General features: G+C 48.7%; 3 protein-coding genes across 3 annotated transcripts, besides 32 other annotated features; all 3 read right to left on the minus strand.

Annotated features, from left to right (window-relative positions):
* Positions 1 to 33: part of a sequence feature (A-rich) that runs on past the window's edge.
* Positions 1 to 344: part of a sequence feature (areas merged during assembly that could not be assigned to a particular haplotype. This can correspond to areas where the two haplotypes were merged or to regions with more than two copies in the genome that were merged during assembly.) that runs on past the window's edge.
* Positions 143 to 3,943, minus strand: Tc00.1047053511283.240 (hypothetical protein, conserved; the record flags this gene model as incomplete). Its single annotated transcript, XM_815858.1, has 1 exon — positions 143 to 3,943. The coding sequence occupies one exon, from the start codon at positions 3,941 to 3,943 to the stop codon at positions 143 to 145; it is 3,801 nt and encodes a 1,266-aa protein (XP_820951.1).
* Positions 345 to 424: a sequence feature (areas merged during assembly that could not be assigned to a particular haplotype. This can correspond to areas where the two haplotypes were merged or to regions with more than two copies in the genome that were merged during assembly.).
* Positions 425 to 2,265: a sequence feature (areas merged during assembly that could not be assigned to a particular haplotype. This can correspond to areas where the two haplotypes were merged or to regions with more than two copies in the genome that were merged during assembly.).
* Positions 2,266 to 2,427: a sequence feature (areas merged during assembly that could not be assigned to a particular haplotype. This can correspond to areas where the two haplotypes were merged or to regions with more than two copies in the genome that were merged during assembly.).
* Positions 2,428 to 3,317: a sequence feature (areas merged during assembly that could not be assigned to a particular haplotype. This can correspond to areas where the two haplotypes were merged or to regions with more than two copies in the genome that were merged during assembly.).
* Positions 3,318 to 3,632: a sequence feature (areas merged during assembly that could not be assigned to a particular haplotype. This can correspond to areas where the two haplotypes were merged or to regions with more than two copies in the genome that were merged during assembly.).
* Positions 3,633 to 4,684: a sequence feature (areas merged during assembly that could not be assigned to a particular haplotype. This can correspond to areas where the two haplotypes were merged or to regions with more than two copies in the genome that were merged during assembly.).
* Positions 4,437 to 4,470: a microsatellite.
* Positions 4,530 to 4,550: a sequence feature (AT_rich).
* Positions 4,685 to 4,899: a sequence feature (areas merged during assembly that could not be assigned to a particular haplotype. This can correspond to areas where the two haplotypes were merged or to regions with more than two copies in the genome that were merged during assembly.).
* Positions 4,699 to 4,737: a sequence feature (A-rich).
* On the minus strand, positions 4,739 to 10,900 carry Tc00.1047053511283.260 (hypothetical protein, conserved; the record flags this gene model as incomplete). Its single annotated transcript, XM_815859.1, has 1 exon — positions 4,739 to 10,900. One exon carries the CDS (start codon positions 10,898 to 10,900, stop codon positions 4,739 to 4,741), a length of 6,162 nt encoding a protein of 2,053 aa, XP_820952.1.
* Positions 4,900 to 7,184: a sequence feature (areas merged during assembly that could not be assigned to a particular haplotype. This can correspond to areas where the two haplotypes were merged or to regions with more than two copies in the genome that were merged during assembly.).
* Positions 7,185 to 7,509: a sequence feature (areas merged during assembly that could not be assigned to a particular haplotype. This can correspond to areas where the two haplotypes were merged or to regions with more than two copies in the genome that were merged during assembly.).
* Positions 7,510 to 9,163: a sequence feature (areas merged during assembly that could not be assigned to a particular haplotype. This can correspond to areas where the two haplotypes were merged or to regions with more than two copies in the genome that were merged during assembly.).
* Positions 9,164 to 9,577: a sequence feature (areas merged during assembly that could not be assigned to a particular haplotype. This can correspond to areas where the two haplotypes were merged or to regions with more than two copies in the genome that were merged during assembly.).
* Positions 9,578 to 11,175: a sequence feature (areas merged during assembly that could not be assigned to a particular haplotype. This can correspond to areas where the two haplotypes were merged or to regions with more than two copies in the genome that were merged during assembly.).
* Positions 10,755 to 10,774: a microsatellite.
* Positions 11,124 to 11,252: a sequence feature (A-rich).
* Positions 11,176 to 11,669: a sequence feature (areas merged during assembly that could not be assigned to a particular haplotype. This can correspond to areas where the two haplotypes were merged or to regions with more than two copies in the genome that were merged during assembly.).
* Positions 11,490 to 11,519: a microsatellite.
* Positions 11,603 to 11,647: a sequence feature (A-rich).
* Positions 11,670 to 18,466: part of a sequence feature (areas merged during assembly that could not be assigned to a particular haplotype. This can correspond to areas where the two haplotypes were merged or to regions with more than two copies in the genome that were merged during assembly.) that runs on past the window's edge.
* Positions 11,730 to 11,752: a sequence feature (AT_rich).
* Positions 12,109 to 12,135: a microsatellite.
* Positions 12,710 to 12,746: a microsatellite.
* Tc00.1047053511283.280 (protein kinase, putative) lies at positions 12,726 to 17,159 on the minus strand (the record flags this gene model as incomplete). Its single annotated transcript, XM_815860.1, has 1 exon — positions 12,726 to 17,159. One exon carries the CDS (start codon positions 17,157 to 17,159, stop codon positions 12,726 to 12,728), a length of 4,434 nt encoding a protein of 1,477 aa, XP_820953.1.
* Positions 15,447 to 15,489: a microsatellite.
* Positions 17,195 to 17,223: a microsatellite.
* Positions 17,304 to 17,335: a microsatellite.
* Positions 17,568 to 17,590: a microsatellite.
* Positions 18,000 to 18,092: a sequence feature (A-rich).
* Positions 18,179 to 18,200: a microsatellite.

Genomic DNA, 18,466 nt, shown 5'->3' on the forward strand with positions numbered 1-18,466 from the left:
AATAAAAAAACAAAGTGAAGAAAAAAAGAAAAATACTTTTCAAGAAATATAAAAACAAGGGCAATGACAAACACAACAGGGAGCATTCTATCCCCCGATGCTAAATCATCCATCTCTTGCTGTTTCTAACCAAAGCAGCACGTCAAGTGAAAAGTGCACGCCGTGTCGCACTACCAGGATTATCCTCCTTTTCCATATGCAAGCCACATACACTGCTTTCCTCAAAAGCCCCTTCTTTATACGCAGCACTCCCATTTTTAGTGCTCGATGGTTCCTTTGGCCCATTTGAAGCAGAGGACAATTCTTCCCGCTTCACTTGCTTTTTCTCCTCCAAATTTACCCCTCCCGTCTTCATCTCCTTCTCGTGCTGCTGGTGATGAGATGATTCCTGTTTTTTTTCTTGTTCTTGACGTTGGCGCAGTATCTCTGCATATATGCGGCAAGCATCCATGGAAAAGTGCTCCCCTGCAGCACCAGGAAACGGCAAAAAAGAGTTGTCCTCACCATTGTAATGTTCTTGTGGCTCTGTCGTATTCCAATTCGTGTCTGCGGTAAATTTCTTTTTTGTCACTGGAGAAAAGGAAGAAGGGGAATGAGGGGTCATGGTTTTGACAAAAAAGTCACCATTCAATTGACCTTCCGCCAGCGGAACAACCACATCCACCGAGTCATCATCATCATCATTGTTGTCTGTATTCAGTCCATTTTTCTGGGTCTTGCTATTTACACCACTCCATGAGGGCCCATTGGTAGTAGCGTACGGCGTCGATGCAATACTTTCCCCCTGAATTGCTCCCATGCATCTTGACAATGTGTGCTCTTCAAAAGTAATCTTGTCACCATCGCCATCATGGTGCACCTCTTCTTTAAATGTCATTTCACGCTCCTCCAGCTCACCATTCCGTGTATCGGCATCATTCCCCATATCATTGACGACACCATTCATGCGCTGATTCAGGCTACGTTGTCTACGTTGTATAGCTGCTGCCTCTTCAAAAAGTTGTTGGAGCGACAACCATTGGAGGCTTTTATGACGATATTTATTACCTTTATTATCATGCTCTCCGTCACTCTTTTCGACAGCGCCGTATGGGCTGAAGCCCTTGTCGTACATAGACTGCAGCCCCTTTTCCTCCTGTCCTACCCTCCTTGTAGATTTGGTGCTCTGCATTGATGATGACGATGAGTTACTCTCACCATCACGCCACGGTGTATTTCCATAATTCGACTTCTCTTCACGACCAGCGTCAACACTTCTGCTATACCTCTCCGTCTCCTGCAGAGGTTGACGCCTCTCCGCCTGCGTGTTCACACTGGTGCTGTTTGTCCACGGATTGCTGCTTTCGTCCCCCCCATTTAGACCGTAATCACTAGGACGAAATTTACGTGGGCTATATGAGAGCGGATCCGCCCGACGCATTGCGGCCATTCGCTCCTTTGCGGCATTCTCACGAAGAAAATCTGCATGCGTCTTCCGTGGTGGTCTTTTCTCAATCCCACTAGTTGCTGTCGTCGCCTGAACAATTCCGGAAGAGTCCGTCAGATGTGTAGGAGAACACACCCCACTGAGCGCTAACTTCTCCCGTAGACGTCGTTCGGCCTGCTTGAGCGATTTCTCCTCCCGCTCAATGTAGTCCATTGCGGCTTTTCTTTGGGCCGCCTCTTCTCGCCGCCTGAGAGCGGCTGCTCCGTATGCAATCTCCTTTTGCCGTTTCTTTACCCTACCCGCTGTGCGCTTGTTCGACTCAACAAGAAGATCTAATTCTCTTCGTAACCGTGCGGCCTCCTTTCGTTGATCAACAATAAGGCGACGATCTTGCTTGAGTTGCTCTTTCAGCAGTGACACAGCTTCCTGCATGCCCCGCTGTCGAGACTGGGAAGCGAGGAGAGCCTCCTCAAGGAATCGCGCTTGTTGCAATAGCTTTTCCTTCGCCGTCAATGTGTTGCTATTCGAAGTCCCAGTCGAAAATGTGGAGGTGTCACGATCATCCAATGAAAATCGACTTGGGTCACTTGCAATGGCACTATGGTCCGGTAAACCTTCTCTTCTCAGTCGTTGCATCAGTATTGGCGTTAGAGCGGCAATTGCACTTTGAAATCGGCTTCCTCCTCCACTTTCCTCACAAAAACTGCCACCGCCATTTTGCGTCCCAACGGCTTTCACGGTAGAAGAGCGAAATACAGTTGGTGTGTCCCCGTTCCCCTCTCGATGCAAAAATGGACTGCTGTGCTGAAGGATAGAGCTATGATTGCAGTTGGCGCCAGAGTTGCTACCATTGCTTGCATTCATGGAAGTCGTTGCTGTGGCCGACTCATAGTCTTTGCTGAGGTACGCGCTGGCCCTATTTTCCGCATCTGTTGCATCGCGTGCAAAAGCGCCAATAGAAGCAATCCTCCTGGAGGGGATAATGGGCGTATTTTTACTGGCAGAACCAGTTACCCGCACTTCTGGTCGAAGTTGCGCAGCCACGGTGGCACCTCTCTTCATCATGCTCTGTGCACTGCGTGATCTTTCACGCCTGCGAAGGGTGTCGGTCGAATCCTCAGAGGCGGAGAACACTTCCCTACCCCTCCATCCAACAGAGCTAGAACCGCGCATATGAGCTTGCGAGGAATTTTGGGACGTATTTACGCTCCCGTCTGAGACTATTGGTTTTGATTGTTTTTCTCGGTGTCCCTTTTGATCCCCAATTGGTGAGGAATTAATCTGTGAATTCATGCTACGCCGTGAAGCCTTGGCGTCTCCCCTCTTTGTGATTGATCTATCAATATTTTTTATGACGTCTTCGAAAACCTCTCGTGCTGCTTTCATGAGCCCCTCACGCGCCGCATTCACATCCACGCCCCCATCGAGCTCCGCAACCTGTGGAATGACTTGTTGTAGAAGTGCTGCGTATAGCACTTCGGCTAGTGTACTACAACCAGAACGTTCTTGACGTAAAAGAAGAGCTTCTATTTTTTCATTATGCTGCTGGGCGACTTCGCGGACAAGACACTGAAGAGCAGAGCGCTTCTCAAATTCCTCTTCATTGCCATCGCACCCTTGATCATCCACCCCAGAATCAGAAAGGATCAAAGGTAGCAACAACAACTCCAAAAAAGTGGCAATGGTTGTCTGTGGGGCACGCATGAACGCTTCCACAACAGGGTTGCCATGCATATCAAGAGAATGTAGCTTTGGGCAAAACGTGGCCGCCGCAGAAACCGCCGTCAAATCTGACACTCCACAGCTTGCTGCACAAAGATCGGTTAATGACTCCATTCCGCAGAGAACACCATTGAGCGCGGATAAATGCGTATTGCCATCCAACTGCAAAACGGTCACTGCAGAAGTTGTGCATTGTAACCACACTGCTTTTTCCTCTTGGTTGAACGCATGTAAAGCAACTGGACGCTCCACGACTTCTTGCCACATCCCTTCCACTATTTCGCTCTCATCCAGCGTCAAGCTCAGCGCGTTGTACGAAAGATCCAGTTTTCTTAGGTGGGGAAATCGCCTTCGGTTAAAGAAAAAAGCCACGGTGATTGGACACGCACGACGCAGGCGTCCCAAAGACATTTTCATTCCATCTGATGCGGTTCCTGCCGCTAAAAACGCGCTTCCACAGCCTTCACTTCTATTCGTACCGCCACTCTCCACCGCCTCGTTGGTCATAAAAGTACACAGTTCGTTGTGGGCGAGGTTCAACACACAGAGTGAAGACGGCAGAGCGTCTAGCCAGACGCATGCATCCGGGCCTGAACGGCTGCCAAGGCTGTTGTGCGCAAGATCTAGTTGGGCGAGGCGGTTAAAAAGGGCACCAAGGCCAACGATACGCTCAATGCGGTTGTTGCAGACATTCAGCAACCGCACATGACCTGCGACAAGCACCTCCTCCTCCGACGCCCCTGCTCGGTCAAATCGCAGCTCGGAGATCGATCTGAAGGAGAGGTCAACTTCCATTTCCGCAGAAAAAAAAAGCCGCACAACGCAGCAAGAAAGACGCCGTTGTGACAAAAAGAAGGAATAAAAACAAAAGCGATGATACTGTGCGCAGTAGGTTTGCGGTGCCGCACCCTCTATGTTATTTTACTTCTATCCGTCTGTTGCCGGACTGAAAATGCCACAAACGTATACCACAACTAAGAGAAACCCAAAATTGGCAGCCCAGTCAAGTCCACACACACACACAAACAGAGAGAGACAAAAGACACGTGCCGCGTCCCCTCTTTTTTCCTTTGAGCTGCCGCCTCAGGTACCTCTTTTAAGTTTGGTTGAAGAGAAAAAGTGTGATTCTTCTCTTGGGTGTGTAAAACCAAATATGTTAAATGCCTGCGTGCAAGAGCACACGCCTCTTCCTTCTCTGGACACACCGCCCAAAACTTTTCTCTTTTTCCCTTCCGTGTTTTTGTGTGTCACGGAAAATAAAAGAAATTAAAAAATGCAAGGTGAGCAGAAAACAAAAAAAAAAAAAACAAAAGAAAAAAAAACGAGCAGCCCAGAAAAAAGTCCCAATAACAACTCTACTTGCTGACGGTACGTGTGTACGTATAATATATATATATATATTGTGTGTGCCCCCCAATACGGGAAATAAGGGTTGGGAGCAGTGCGCCCCAATGCTGCATTCACTTTCACCAAAACCATAGCAAGAAGGAGAGGCTAGATCAATATTATACAATACGACAGTACCTCAATGTAAGGTTTACAAGGAGCATAAAATAATAACAGAAAACAGAAAAAAAAAAAAAAAAAGACCTATAACGTTGGCCAGGAAAATACATATGTTTCTTTTTCGTTTTCCTCTTCGTCGTTCTCGCGCACAAGCTCCCAGACGGCATCGTCTGGTCGCTGAAGTTCTTGTTGCCGTTCATGCTTCTGGATTTCAGACGTTTCGAGTGAATGCGCGGAGGCCACCCTCGTAGAGCTTCTAAATGTGCTGCTACTGTAGCTAACCCCACCGCTCTCTCGCCGACAAAGAGTCTCGAACTTTGTTAAAACTGAATGGGAATTCCTCACCCAAGACGCGGATGACACTGTCATCCTTCGCCCTTCGTCCTTTTCCTCCTTCCTAGCATAGGCCTTATCATTGTATTCGTCGTCCTCGTCTTCGTCCTCGTCGCCGGAGGGCACCAACGTAAACTCATTGCCCATCCCACTTTTATTTGTTGCCGGCTCCGACACTGCAGTGAGAGGAAACACCGTCGTGAGTGAACCGCCGTGCACGCGGAACAAAAAATCTCCGCCCATGGCCGTCGTCATTTTCTTCTCGCGGAGAAGGCCGCTTACACTCGCCGGTCGTTTAGTGCCACACGTTCCAGAAACCGTTGGGGTCTCACCAACGCCGCACAGGTTCTGCATATTACGCCAATATTCTTCTTTGCTGCCAGAAAGTGCCACCATCGCCTCCACCCCGGCGGAGTCTCCCAAGTCTCCACGATGCATCTGCTCCGTGGCCACGGCAACTTCGTCACCACGAGCAAAAAAGCAAGTTTCTCCACTTGGGAAGCCTGACTGTGGCCGTCTCACACCTTGCAAAGAATTCCTCCGCGAGCGCGCCACTCGAAGAAGCTTCTCTGAGCCACGCAAACCAATTCGTTGTTCATCGCTCTCGTCATATCCGTTGACCACACGGGAAATCCGCTCATGTTGCAATCCTTGCCTCTTATCCCTGTCGATGCGACGCAGCGGATCGGCGGACGAAATCGCGTGCAGAGTTGAGAATTTGGGGAGCATGAGGGAAGCGTGGTCCATACGACTCTCCGTAGGATCGGACACAGTGGGAAGGAGAAGATCCGACGTGTTCTCGTCGCAGTAGATATCAGAGTTATTTGCTGCTGTCTTCGCCCTTTCCTGCAGCCGCCTCCAATCAGATATGCAAGAACTCGTTTCCCCTTTTTTCCCCCCAGGAGATTTTCTCTGTGCACCAGTCACCGAGTCCACTGTCAATAAATCATGAGAGTAACCATAACGCTTTGACTGTTTGCGCTCCTCCGCAAGAAACGAAGGGGGCACCGTATCCGCTGAAGAAAAATGATTCAACGCCCGTCGCACCTCTTCTTGCACCTTCTTCATTTCCTCAATTTCGCCGGCTTTGTAGGTGCCATAATGCATGCTGCTGAGTGGACTGCGTGATGACGACGGGGCAAATGTGTCATCATTATTAGAGGCACTTCCACCTCCTTCTTCATCCTCTTCCATTGCAAGCAAGGAAGGGGACACAAAAAATCGATTTGCGACTGAAGCACCCAATGGAGATAACAACTGCTGTAATTCTGCTTTGCTCTGAGAAGGAAGTCCTCTTCTGTCCGTATGCGACTTCATGGAAACCGTGTTCGTCGCCCCACTCACCAATGCCTTGCTTCTTAGCTTATTGCAAAGAAATTCCGCGTGTGGCACACTCAGTTTTCCATCAAAAAGCATCGCAAAGTCAATGCCAATAAAAAAAGGGTGAGACAAGAGGGCCCACGTCTGGTGCCGTGCAGTTTTGTCAACACAAGACGCTGCCGATTGCAAACTCGTGTCCACAAGAATTTTGAAAAAGTGTTGAATTGTCAGCATGAAGGCCTGTGAGGATTGAATTTCCTGTGCAAAATGAGCGGCAGCAGCCGCGGGATCCACAGTGGCTAAACCATCCGCCCCATCTCCTCCTCCTTTTGAGATTAAATGGGAAGGGGAGTGTGAGCGCAAAGCAACTGCATAGGCATCTGCAAGCGAGACAGCCCTCAATGTACTGTGTGTGGCGTCCCTTCCTGTCCCTGTGGTTTCTGAAAGGGACGAACCCTCTGACCGCCTGCGACGCTCCTCCATCATCACCCATGCTTCCACATTGGGGAGAATGGACGCCTCTACTCGTGAGTGTACAAAGCGTTGCAATGCCTGCGCAACTGCGGTCTGTCGATGGTGTGCCACGTTTTCAGACAAAGAATGATTTGTCGCCTTAAAAATGCGCTTCCATAATTGCCAGGTATTTTTTTTACCCCCCGGCAGCGTTGAAGTGAAGGGCCGTTGCTCGCGGTCTCCCATCATTGACGGCAAAGGCGCGACCGCCACAAGGGATTCGCCTGTTACAGAAAAAAGATCAAATAATAAACAAAGATATAACCAGTAGTCATCTCCAATCGTCCACTCCGAAGCCCCGGATTCCCCAAGCACTGTGCCATGGGCAAGATGGAAAAGGTACCGTGGGGGAATATACTCCAAAACACCAGACTGCTGGCGCTCATACACCCAAGCATCCGAGGAAACACCAAGTGTAGGAACCACAAGATGAAAATCTCTTGTAGTTAAACCAACACCTTTGTCGTCATTGTCGCTCAAAGAAATGCTACTTACGGCTGCAGGGTTCCAACGCACGAAAAGCCCTTCAGGAGTGCGGGGCCCCAAAACAACGCCTTTCCCATGCAGTGAGACAAGTACCAAAAGTAACTGCGCCGCAACAATACGGGTCAAACTCCAACGGGTGGCAAAAGACGCGTGTGGCGAACGTAATACTTTATCAATAAAAGACCGAAGCGATATGACACCAAAACGCTGACGGTGTTGAGGTGTTAGAGGGGAAGGAAAGGCAGCGTTGTGTTTTATTTCCGAAAGCACCGAGAAAATAGGGACGCAAACAATGTAACAATTATAGGCATCACATAGCACCGCGGCAATAGGGTTCTGGTAGGGCATGCGCGAAAGGTATTCCGCCACGAGTGCCGCCTCCATCATACTTCTTGAGACCAAATCACCCTCACTGCCCCAGTACTCCCCAGCGGCTGCAGCATCCGCCCAGAGAAGTTTTGTCCTGTTGCGCGGAAGCACACGCACATCAAATAACTGCGCGCTGGGAGTGTGTAAAGCGCGGTACACGACACCGTACTCATCAAAGGCTACGGCGGAATTAAGTGTAACTGGCGTGAGCGATGGTGTTGCTGCTGAAGAAAGTGGCTTTAGTTTGCCTCTAGAAGATGTTGCTTCCAGCACAAAGTCTTCTAATCGATAGGGGCTCTTTCCAAAGACACCACGCTCCCTCACAAATACGGATGCAACGCGCCGCACACACTGTTCACGATAACTATTATAAACAAACTTCTCTGCTTTTCGCGAGAAGGAAGCAAAACAACGAATCGTCACATACACTGATTCCCCGTTGTTAGCAGTTAAATAACTTGGTATGCCAGGGGTGGGATGCATCTCGATAATATTAACTTCGCTTGCCCATAAAAGTGCCCGATACGCTTTTACAAATGCACTTTTGGTGGTAAAAGTCAGTTTGGCGCCGTGCACACACCGCGTCGCAGCCATCGCATTATGGCTGTGAAACAATGGCACCTCCACCAACACAGCCAGAGAAGAAGTTTTAGAATCACTAGAATCGTTAAAAATCCGCCGGCAGGGCATTAAGTACACGCTGAGATCCAAGGCATACCTTAGGCTGATGTCCACCGCAACGTTTGTGAGTAAAAGAAAAAGTTCATCCCTATCGTCACCACGTCCAAATACAAATCCATCTTCCTTTTCATGCCGCAAAAGCACGCGCTTTTCCTGCCGCATAATTACTTGCCTGTATTGTGACACCTCAGTTGTGCGAAGAAGCTGGGGGGTGAGTGGAATCGAACAAATGGGTGATGACGCCGAGATCGCGGTGGATTCCGTGATGTGAGGGCCAAACATGTTCAACGGGTCATCGGGTGGCTGTGGGAAGAAAAGGGCCTCAAAATGCGCAGGCACCACTGTAGGCGCATCGGTACCGTCAAGACTAGTGGAACCAGCAGAGTTTTCCAAGAACGGAGAAAAAACATCATGCCGCCCTGGCAATGCGCCCCCGCATACCTGAATACACCACCGAGGCAGCTGAACATCACGGCGTCCCTTGCCACTACCCCGCACGTTCGCTGATAGGCGCGACACCTGCCGGGTGGCTGTTCCACCTCCACTTAACGCCTTCACAAGTGGCTCCATGGTGCACCACAAACCATACCTCCCCGCCGTTCCACGCTCTTGTTGCCTCGATTGTATTCTTGTACTTTGGACACTTCCTCTCATCTTTCCTGTTGCACCCCCCACTTCTGTTGCTTCTTCCTTCTCGTTGCCGTCGTATTCTCCTTCTTCCTCCTCTTCCATCGCCGCCCCACCCGGGAGTTTGTGCGGTAAATATGCACCGGGAGCTGCAGCAAGAATTCCATTCTTGTGCAGGAGTGATGTATATGCGATAACATCATCCGCCTCGTGGATCGGGAGGGGGTCAAGGTTAAAAAACGCCTTCACGTAGTCCTCCTCGTTTACGTCGTCTCTCACCTCTTCATGCAAAGACTTGGTAATAAAATTACCGCGTGGCCCATCACACCTCAACAAAGTGGAATGCGATACTTCGGAGGGCTCTCGGAAAATCATAGTGTCCTCCCCACAATCCGTGATACTTTTCAACTGGTTCCTCATGTACATAAAGGATTCTGCCATGTACCTTGATGATTCCGTGGTCCTCAAATCAAGGGAAGGTGCCGTCAATTCTGAGGGAAAAATCCACTCACGCGGAAGTGGAAACCATTGTGGTCCACCTTCACTGTCCATGCACACAGGCTGCAGCAAAGAGAGAAGAGTCTCCGCTGCTGTTTTCAGCTTCCCTTGTCCCTCCTGCAGTGCAGCAGCAGCCTCACTTTCCGTGTAGGGCAACTTACCGTCAACCCCTCGGTCTCTTCGCAGAAGCCATCGACGCAATATGGACCATGCACCGTCGTTATCATCATTATCGTCATTTTTGTAATTCCGCTTGTCGGCTTGAGTCTCCCTCCGCTCCTTCTCCTCCAAGCTGCGCCGGCGCTTTGCTTCAGGGATTCTATTCGAGTCATGATCGCCAGCCACAGCCAACAAATTATCGCGGTTGAGGAATTCTTCATTCGTCTTCCCCACAACTCGCGCGCTTAACCTTCCAGTTGCAACACTGTCTAGAACGCGTCGGGGAAGATGGCCGGGTGGAGGAGCCACCACCTTCTCGTCCCATTCGGGGACAGACTCTTGGCAAACGGAATCCAAACTTTGATCATTTCGACGTCGTGGAGCAAAAAGCACCCAAGACCGTCGACCGTCAGGTGCTACCGTGGACTTGACACTTCCTCGCGTAGGTGGTTGTCGTTTCGGAATTACTATTGGCGGTCGTGTTATCGGAATCTCTACACAAGAGTCATATTTGCCTTCTTTTATCGACATCCCCCCTGATGACGTCGTCAGCCGTTTCATGTAAACATCAGATGCAGTCGGGCTTTCAGAGACTTTGCGGTTGCGCCTAGCAGAGACATTTGGTTCCATCTGTCTCCCGTCTCGCTCAGGCAGCAAAGGAGCATCACTCCCGTCTTTTCTCGCCGTGCCGTCCACGTAGGGTTTCATTGTATCATCCACAGGGGCAACTGATGAAGCCAATGCGGCCGCGCAGCTGGCCGAAGACACCGCACTATGGCCGGCTGAGATGACTGTTGCTTGGGACAAGACACGAAAACTGAGACTCCGTGAAGACGGAGCAGCGGACGGTTCAGGATTCTCTTCGAGAAACCCAGAGTTCTCCAGAGCCCACACATTGGACGTGGAAGAAGCGGAACAAGCCGATGGCGCTAAGCCCTCGAGCGGCGAGTTTAAGTTCTGCACTGCAGCCCGGTCCAAACTGTCAGGCGTGTTGCCGTCAAAAATATGGAATTCAGAGAAGCGCATTCCCACCGTGCGTCTCCACTCCTCTCCAGCGATCATCGCCACCCACCTTGCGTAGCTTAGATCACGGGGGAAAAGGCAAAAAAAGCAAAAAATAAAATAAAATAAAATCAATAAGAAGCAGCATGCCAAACAAACAGACGCAACACTCCATACACACGTGCAATCTGAAAGTGACACCGTCGGAAGAAAAAAAAAAGAGGGGTTGTTTCCGTGAGATGTACACATGGCTGGCATGAATTGAACCTATTCAACTTGCCGCCTGCCCTCGCAAGCAAAATGTTGTCGGACATCATAGGGAACGCTCCCAGGAGGAAAAACCACAGGTGTCACACACCCACACATGACGCGCAACGGAATAATAAAAGAAATGCGGGTTTTAGGCCGAAAGCAGACTGTGAAGTTTTACCAATGACGAACACGCACACACACACACATGCACAAATATATATATTTATATAGAGAGAGAGAGAGATGAGGAGAAAGAGGGAAAGAAGGAAAACCAAAAGCACGACTACACAAAACGAGAAGGAAGGTTAAAAAAAAAAAAAGTGGAAGTCAAAAAAGAAAAAAGAAACGAAAAGAAAAGGTCAACAACAGCAGCAACAAATCATTCCTAACTATTTAATCCTCTAAATATTTCCATCCAAAACACCCACGCAAACCACATGCAACGCTCACCGAGTAATTGTGGCATGAAAAGCATCCAATTAAAAACCAAACAACAACAACAAAAAAAAAGCAGACGAAATTCAGCGTGCCCATATACACAAATACGGAAACAGGAGCTTCTTTGTATATTGAAAGAGCAAAACCAACACACCCCAACAATAATAATAATAATAATAATAATAATTAAGACTAAGCAGCAGAAGAAAGAAGAGAAAAAAAAAAAACTCAGGGGTAATAAAACTGGGGCAAGATTATCGCATGGTAAGGAAAAAAAACAAAAAAAAACGACAACAACAACAAAAAAAAAAAAAACACCTCGCGGAGAAGAATCGACCATCACCATCCACACCCCACGCACAAAACAAGAATAAGCACATCAGTAACAAATGAAGAGAAAAAAAAAAAATTTTAAAAAAACAACAGAAAACACATAGGTGGGGGCGGGGAGCAAAAAAAAAAAAAAGGGGTGGGTAGGAAGGCCCAAGAGCCTTGGAGAACGTTCAACATGATAATCGCAATAAACAAGCACAAAGCAACAAGAATAATAAATTTGCCCCCCTCTTCTCCTTTTTTCCTTCGTTGTTGTTGCTGTTGTCTCTCCCCCAATCCACCACCACCCCCTGAAAGCAACGCCCCACACCCAACACCCCACTCCCCAACCTTTACTTCGCAGAAAAACACCACAGACTCACTAAAAATAAGATGTGTGTGTCGTTCACCGGACGTACTTTACCCCGCCTCAGTCATAATTCAAAAGCATCCGCCGTTTTCTGTTTTCTTTTCTTTTCTTTTCTTTTCTTCATTCGCTCCTTGTTGAGGAACAAAGAGATCCCCTCTCTCAGCTTACGCAGCATAATCGGGCTTCGACAGAGAGCAATGACGAGGGAAAACACTCAAAAATACCGCGGCATCAACCTCCAGCACCACAAAAATGTCCACTGCGGCGAAATAATACAAGCAATAAAAAATCACACTGACACAGCCGTAAAAAAAGAAAAAAAAAAGATGCCTCATTTTACCGCTCCATCACGTCTTTCCGCCGCAACAGTACGGGACTCGGTGGTGGGAGGAAAAACAGTCACTGTAAAGCCGTCCTCGGTTTCAGAATCCTCTCCTCCTCCACCTACCTCCACCTCCAAGGCAGCAGGAGCCAAAAAGGTCATGTTGTCAATAATCTCACAGGTACCGACCTCTCCCGTACCCTCCACTTTTTCAGCACTCAATAAAACATCGCCTGCATTCACGTCAGCGTGATCATGAGGCTCCTGACCGGCCAATATTCCACTTAAATACCCTGCATTATCCAGAAGACGACGATAAGTATCACTGACTACCCCACAGCATGGTGGTAAAAGCGGAAGAGCATCCTCAAAGATCATCATCATCATCATCACTCATTGTCCTCTTCATCTATTTCCTCTTCGGCATTGTCTTCGTATTCCTCCACGCTTGGCTTAAAGCCCGGAGTTAGAGGCTGCTTCCCCTCATCTTTGCCTAATGATTGCAAGATTTGATTCGCCTGTTGCTCGCACAATGCGTTCCACGCCTTTGTATGTTGCAGGCCTTGTGATTTTGACAAATCCTCGGCCGTGGAGCAAGAAATTCCTCCAGGCCGTAATGGCTCAAGATCACTGTTCCTTTTCCCCACAAATGGCGGCGGTACCTTAATTATTTTTCCCTTCTCATCATCGTCATCATCATCCCTTTTTTGTTCATTTTCCATTCTTTCTTCTTTTTCGGCGGGAAACGCCATTTTCGAAGAGGGTCGTCGACGATATAGAAGACCCCTCAGGTGGTCAAGCATTGCAAGGTAGCCTTCAAGCGAGGGTTCGTTTGGACGGTCGGTAGAGGTCACACTGTTGTTAGCGCCATCCGGGTCATTGTTAGCCCGAGCATCATTGATACCGTCCACAATTGCCAACATGGCGGCACGCTCCTCCGTTTCCACCGAATCACGACGATCCAACCCAAACAAATTGGGTGGTGTGTTTGCATTACTGTTTGTCGCGGGTGATGACGGCAACTTGGGCGATGGATTACCGTCTTCACGTTGATTTTCCATATCTTCCGTATCAATCGGTAACGATAAGCCCAATACTGGCGTCGCGCTCGGCTGACTCACAGAAGAATTGGTTTCGTTTTTCTTTTTTTGTTTCGTTTTCAGCAATGCTAGCGATACACCGGGGCATTTTTCTACTGGAACATCCAAATCATCTGCCTCACCATCACGAAAAGTTCGAAGCACCTCAAGCGTACTAGGGATACTCAAAGGCATCCCATTTGCCTTTTGAAAGGCTATAAGGACATCATCATCGCCACTAAATACTTGAGTTTCTTGTGTTGCAGCCGTCTGCATTTGAGTAAACGCAATTCGGTGCGCGGCCTTGTAACCTGAATTGTTCTCAGCAACATTTCGCCACTGTTGCAATACATCGGGCTGTTCTGCACCTAAATCAGTAATTGATGGTAAGGCGGCTTTTAAACCGGTTCCCGGCACCTGAGACTGTTTCGTACCATCCTCTCGAGGTGAGGAAAAGCCGTAACCAATATCGAGGAGAATCGGTAGCCCCTCCCCTTGTGAGTTGTTATGGCTGAAACTCTCACGACGCACCGCTCCTGCTACTGGCGGTTCACGTGACTGTGGAGGCATCTTGACGCCAAGAACAGCTGGCATTTGCCCAATTCCAAGTTGTAATTGGGCCACAGCGGCACCGGTGCTTTGCGGCACACACTGCTTCGCACCCGCAGCCCGAGCAGTATTTGCGGGCAGTGCCCCATTTCCTTTAAATGGTGAAGAACTAAAATTTGGGGAACTACACTGCGGAAATGATGGCTGCATTTGTCGTATTTGAAGTGGAGCGAGAGCAATTGGCGGTGGTACTTCTTTTTTCCGTGGTTTCTCATCAACCCGATTTTCTTTGGCCAGCATAGACGCTACATCCAAGCGCAAAGGTGCCTTGGCATCGACAAGTTGACTATTACTGCTCTTTCTCCTATTATTGTTAGCGGGAGCTTCTAAACCGGTGTTTGGGGCTTGAAGCAACAATGCACCATCAGCTCTCTCAGGTCGCTCCTCCTGAAAAAGCTTCATATCCGCATTTTGCAAAAGTTGCCGACGCCTTTGCTCATATTGACGACGATCCTCCACTCCAGCAGGCAAATCCTCTTTCGAAATCAGGGATGGTTTTGACCCCAAGACCATCAAGCCCTTTCGGGGAGAATTGACCGGCGACAGGAACCCCTGAAGATGACGCTGTGGAGGTGATACGCCCTGTGGCATAAACCCGGCGGCAGCCGTAGGCCGAATCATTTGTTTGTTCCCGACGACTGGTGAACTAAAAGGCTTTGCATTCGGTGCGTTTGGATCGTCAATATGAGAATGCAATGGGACACTGCTGCGACGTACAAGCCTATTTGCTGGGCAACGTGTGGGTGCAGCAGCCTTCTTCCCTTTGTTAATTTCATCGTTCTCCTCAGCATCTTCACGGTTAGCATGAGAGCCCGCCACAGGCGAAGGAAGAACCGGTGCGGAAACAAGACGCAGCATTCCCTGCGGTCTTGCTTGTTGAAACATGGGTAGAGGTCCCCTTGCTGCTGACGGATAAGGTCGAGGGGCACCCGTGTCCGCGACTCTCCCACCTTTCGTTGAAGGAACCAAACCCGCCCCTCCACCAACTAACTGTGGAGGGCTCAACCTCCTGTTCATGTTGACGTTTTTGTCGCCACCCTTGACGCCAGCGGCCCCAGCAGCGACAGCAGCCGGCTGAGGAGATCGGGCCTCATCCTCTCGTGGCGACGGATCAAACGACGGATGCTGCCGGCTCCTGGGGGACGCAACCACAGGAATAGAATTCGCTGCAAAAACTTTCTTTTTGCCCGGTACGGCAGCCTCATGTCGTCGCCTGTTAGCATTATTATTGTTATTTCTAATAGGTTCGGCTCGTTGCAAAGGTGTAGGTGATTCCATTTCCTTAACGGGTCGATGCACAAACCGCGGATCACGCCCAAATACAGCGTGTTGTTGTTGCTGTTGTTTCCGTGGTGAGTATGGAGAACAATTAGCAGCAGCAAAAGGGACTTGCACAGCCAGAGGATTTTGGTGAGCCACTTTCTGTTGTTGTTGTTGCTGCTGCTGCTGCTGTCGCTGTTGATGCAACAAGTCGCCTCGAGCAATGATATTTTGATGTTCAATAACCTTCGCAATCTCCTTCCTTCGCATTTCCTCTCTTTGCTGAATACGCTCTTGTTTTAACTTCTGCCGCTGCAAGTACTCCTCTTGTTTGCGCTTCATGTATGCTTGAATTGTCTCACGCGATTTGGGGTCTACATTTTGGGCGTACCGCTGCATGATGGCGTCAATACGTTGCATTCGCTCCTTGAAACCCTCAGCACCGGCGCCGTTCCCCGCAACCTTTTGCCTGGGTGAGTCATTCGGATTCTGGTTTCGATGTTCCACAGCAGCTGGCGCTAAATTCCGTTGCTGCGGCTGCAGCTGTTGTTGCGGTTGTTGTCGAAGAAAAGGAAGTGCTGGAACTGGTTGGGGTGCATAGGCGGGAGAAACACCCCCACCAACACCATTACCATTGCCGCCAGGAGCAGGAGCGACATCTTTGTTATCATTCGCCTCTTTTTGATAGTGCTGCAACAAATATCGTCGGTAGTTTTCAATGCGGTTGTGGTCAACAGCCAAAGGCGCCGCGCCGGGTTTAGGACCAAGAAGTGCAAAGTTTCCTCCAGGACGTTGCGCAAGAGCCTCCACGGCAGCTTCGGCACCTGGCGACAGGCGTTGCGGAGATCGATGTGGTGCTTGTTGATGTTCATTTTGTTGATGAGCCATCGCCAAGGCTGCCGCTTTCCCGGGGGACATTTCTAATGGCTTAGAAGATGGCGACGGATACCGCTGCGGATCTCGCCCCTGTTTCACTTGTTCCCAGGCCGCATTATTGTTGTTGGCATTATTATTCTCCCCTCCAACCTCAAAATCTATAATGTCTTTAAGCCGTACCTTACATTGGGTGGCGAGCATAAGATTTTCCTCAAGTTGTTCGAGTGAATGCCGTATAATAGGAAGCGAGAGCGTCTGTCTGATACTGGGTCGACGTGAAGGATCCTTCTGCAGGCACCAGTCCACCATTTTGCGAAAATCAGGGGAGAAGTGCGACGGTAATGGCGCATAGGAACCTTTTACAATGCGCTGCATTAGTTGCTGCATACTATTCCCGTCGAATGGATGCTTCCCCGTGGCCAGCTCATAAAGAAGAACACCAAGTGCCCACACATCCGATTTGTTATTGTACGGTTTGTTGCGACATATTTCAGGCGAGAAATAGTACGGTGTGCCACACACTGTGTTCGCCATGCCCATTGTGTTGCGCAATACGGTAGATATGCCAAAGTCCCCCAGTTTGACAGATCCATTTTTCATGAGGAACACGTTCATTGCCTTGATATCACGGTGAAGAATGTGACGTGAATGCAGATATTCCATCGCAAGGCAGACCTGTGAATAATAGTACAAGATGGTAGATTCCTTCATGGGCCCCAATTTGACTTTGGCGTGAAGGTCGCCCCCATCGCAGTATTCCATTACAATGTATAAGTTATTTCGGTTTTCAAAGTGCTCTACGTAGCGTACAATGTTCGGGTGGCTTAGTTGCTGCAACAGACGGCACTCGTGACGTGCTTCCTCTCGTTCCTTTTTACTCATCTTTCCCAAAAAGACCTCCTTGATGACGAGAAGGGCATTGTCGCTGCGCCGCTTGATGAGGATGGCACTGCCAAAGCTACCTTTCCCAAGCACACGTATTTTCGTGTATTTCTCCATCTGTCTTCCCACGCAGCCAAACTAATAATAACAACTATTATTATTATTATTATTATTATTACTAGTGTGATAAAATAGGGACGCTCTATCTTTCCCTCTCCAACTGTACCTCCCGTTTTTTTTTTTTTTTCCTTCCGCTGTCGCCTCCCTCCCCTCTTTCTCTCCCTCTCCCTCTCTGTGTGCAGGTATGCGTGTTTATTTTCCTTGCTTTTTTGTTGTTGCGTCCTTCCCTTCCCTCTCTATCCCTCTTCTTAATATATATATGTATATATACACCCTGTTTGCTTACCTCCGCCTCCTCCCTATACTCCCTTTTATTATGCGTTGTGTGTCGCCAGCGTCCTCGCTCCGCCCTTCAGACTGAAAACGGACCGTAGCGCGGCCACAGAGGAAGTGCAAGCGTATAGTTTTTTGTTTTTGTTTTTGTTTTTTTCGTTTTTCCTTGGGACCGGTAACCGTTTCGAAGAAGTTCTCTGTTGTCCGCTCGAGATCCCCCGCACAACAACAAATAAATAAACCGGTGCGGGCACGGAAGGATGGGAACCAAAATGAGCCACCGCACGCACACAGAACAAGACCTTTCTCTCTACCCTCAAAGGAGATTGTAATAGATCTACGTACGTATGCCAGCAACCAGCACAAAAACTACACGGTGTGTGCATAGGTATGAAAGGGGAAAAAAAAAAAAAACGACAGAAGAAAGTTGACAGGAAACGCAAATTTAAAAAAAAAAAGAGAGGGCGAAAGGCAAAGAGATGTGAAAAGGACCGTCACCAGCCGCCGTCTCCCAATGATGGCGGCAAAAACACCGTAAAGAAATATGGGTCCAAACTGCAATACAAAAAAGGCAGCGAGAAAGGGAAAGAAAAAAAAAAAAAATACACGACAATAAGAAATAAATAATAGCATCAAATAATAATAAAAATAAAAAAATAGGGCTCGGTGTTTCTCCCATCATTCCACCCTCTCCATTTCGGTATGATGTTCTTTTCCCTCCATCATTTTGTTTTTGTTTTCATATAATAATAATAATAATAATAAGCCCCGTTGCTAATAAATTTATACGCACTTTCTTTAACTTTTCCTTCTTGCGTGTGTGCCCAAACCGCGATGCGTCTATGTATGCGCATCCCACTTCTCCACCGCCACCACATCCACCACTGCGCCCTATTATTAATCACAGTACAGCACCCAAGTGAATGCGTGAAACAATTCCCCCCCCCCCCCCCCAAAAAAAAAAGAAAAAAAAAAGAGGGGTTGCATTGCCTCATTTCGGCCCATTTAATATATAAATCCATATTATTATT

This window comes from Trypanosoma cruzi, genomic scaffold (assembly GCF_000209065.1).
Source record: "Trypanosoma cruzi strain CL Brener 1047053517087 genomic scaffold, whole genome shotgun sequence".
In the NCBI taxonomy this organism is placed as follows: domain Eukaryota; phylum Euglenozoa; class Kinetoplastea; order Trypanosomatida; family Trypanosomatidae; genus Trypanosoma; species Trypanosoma cruzi.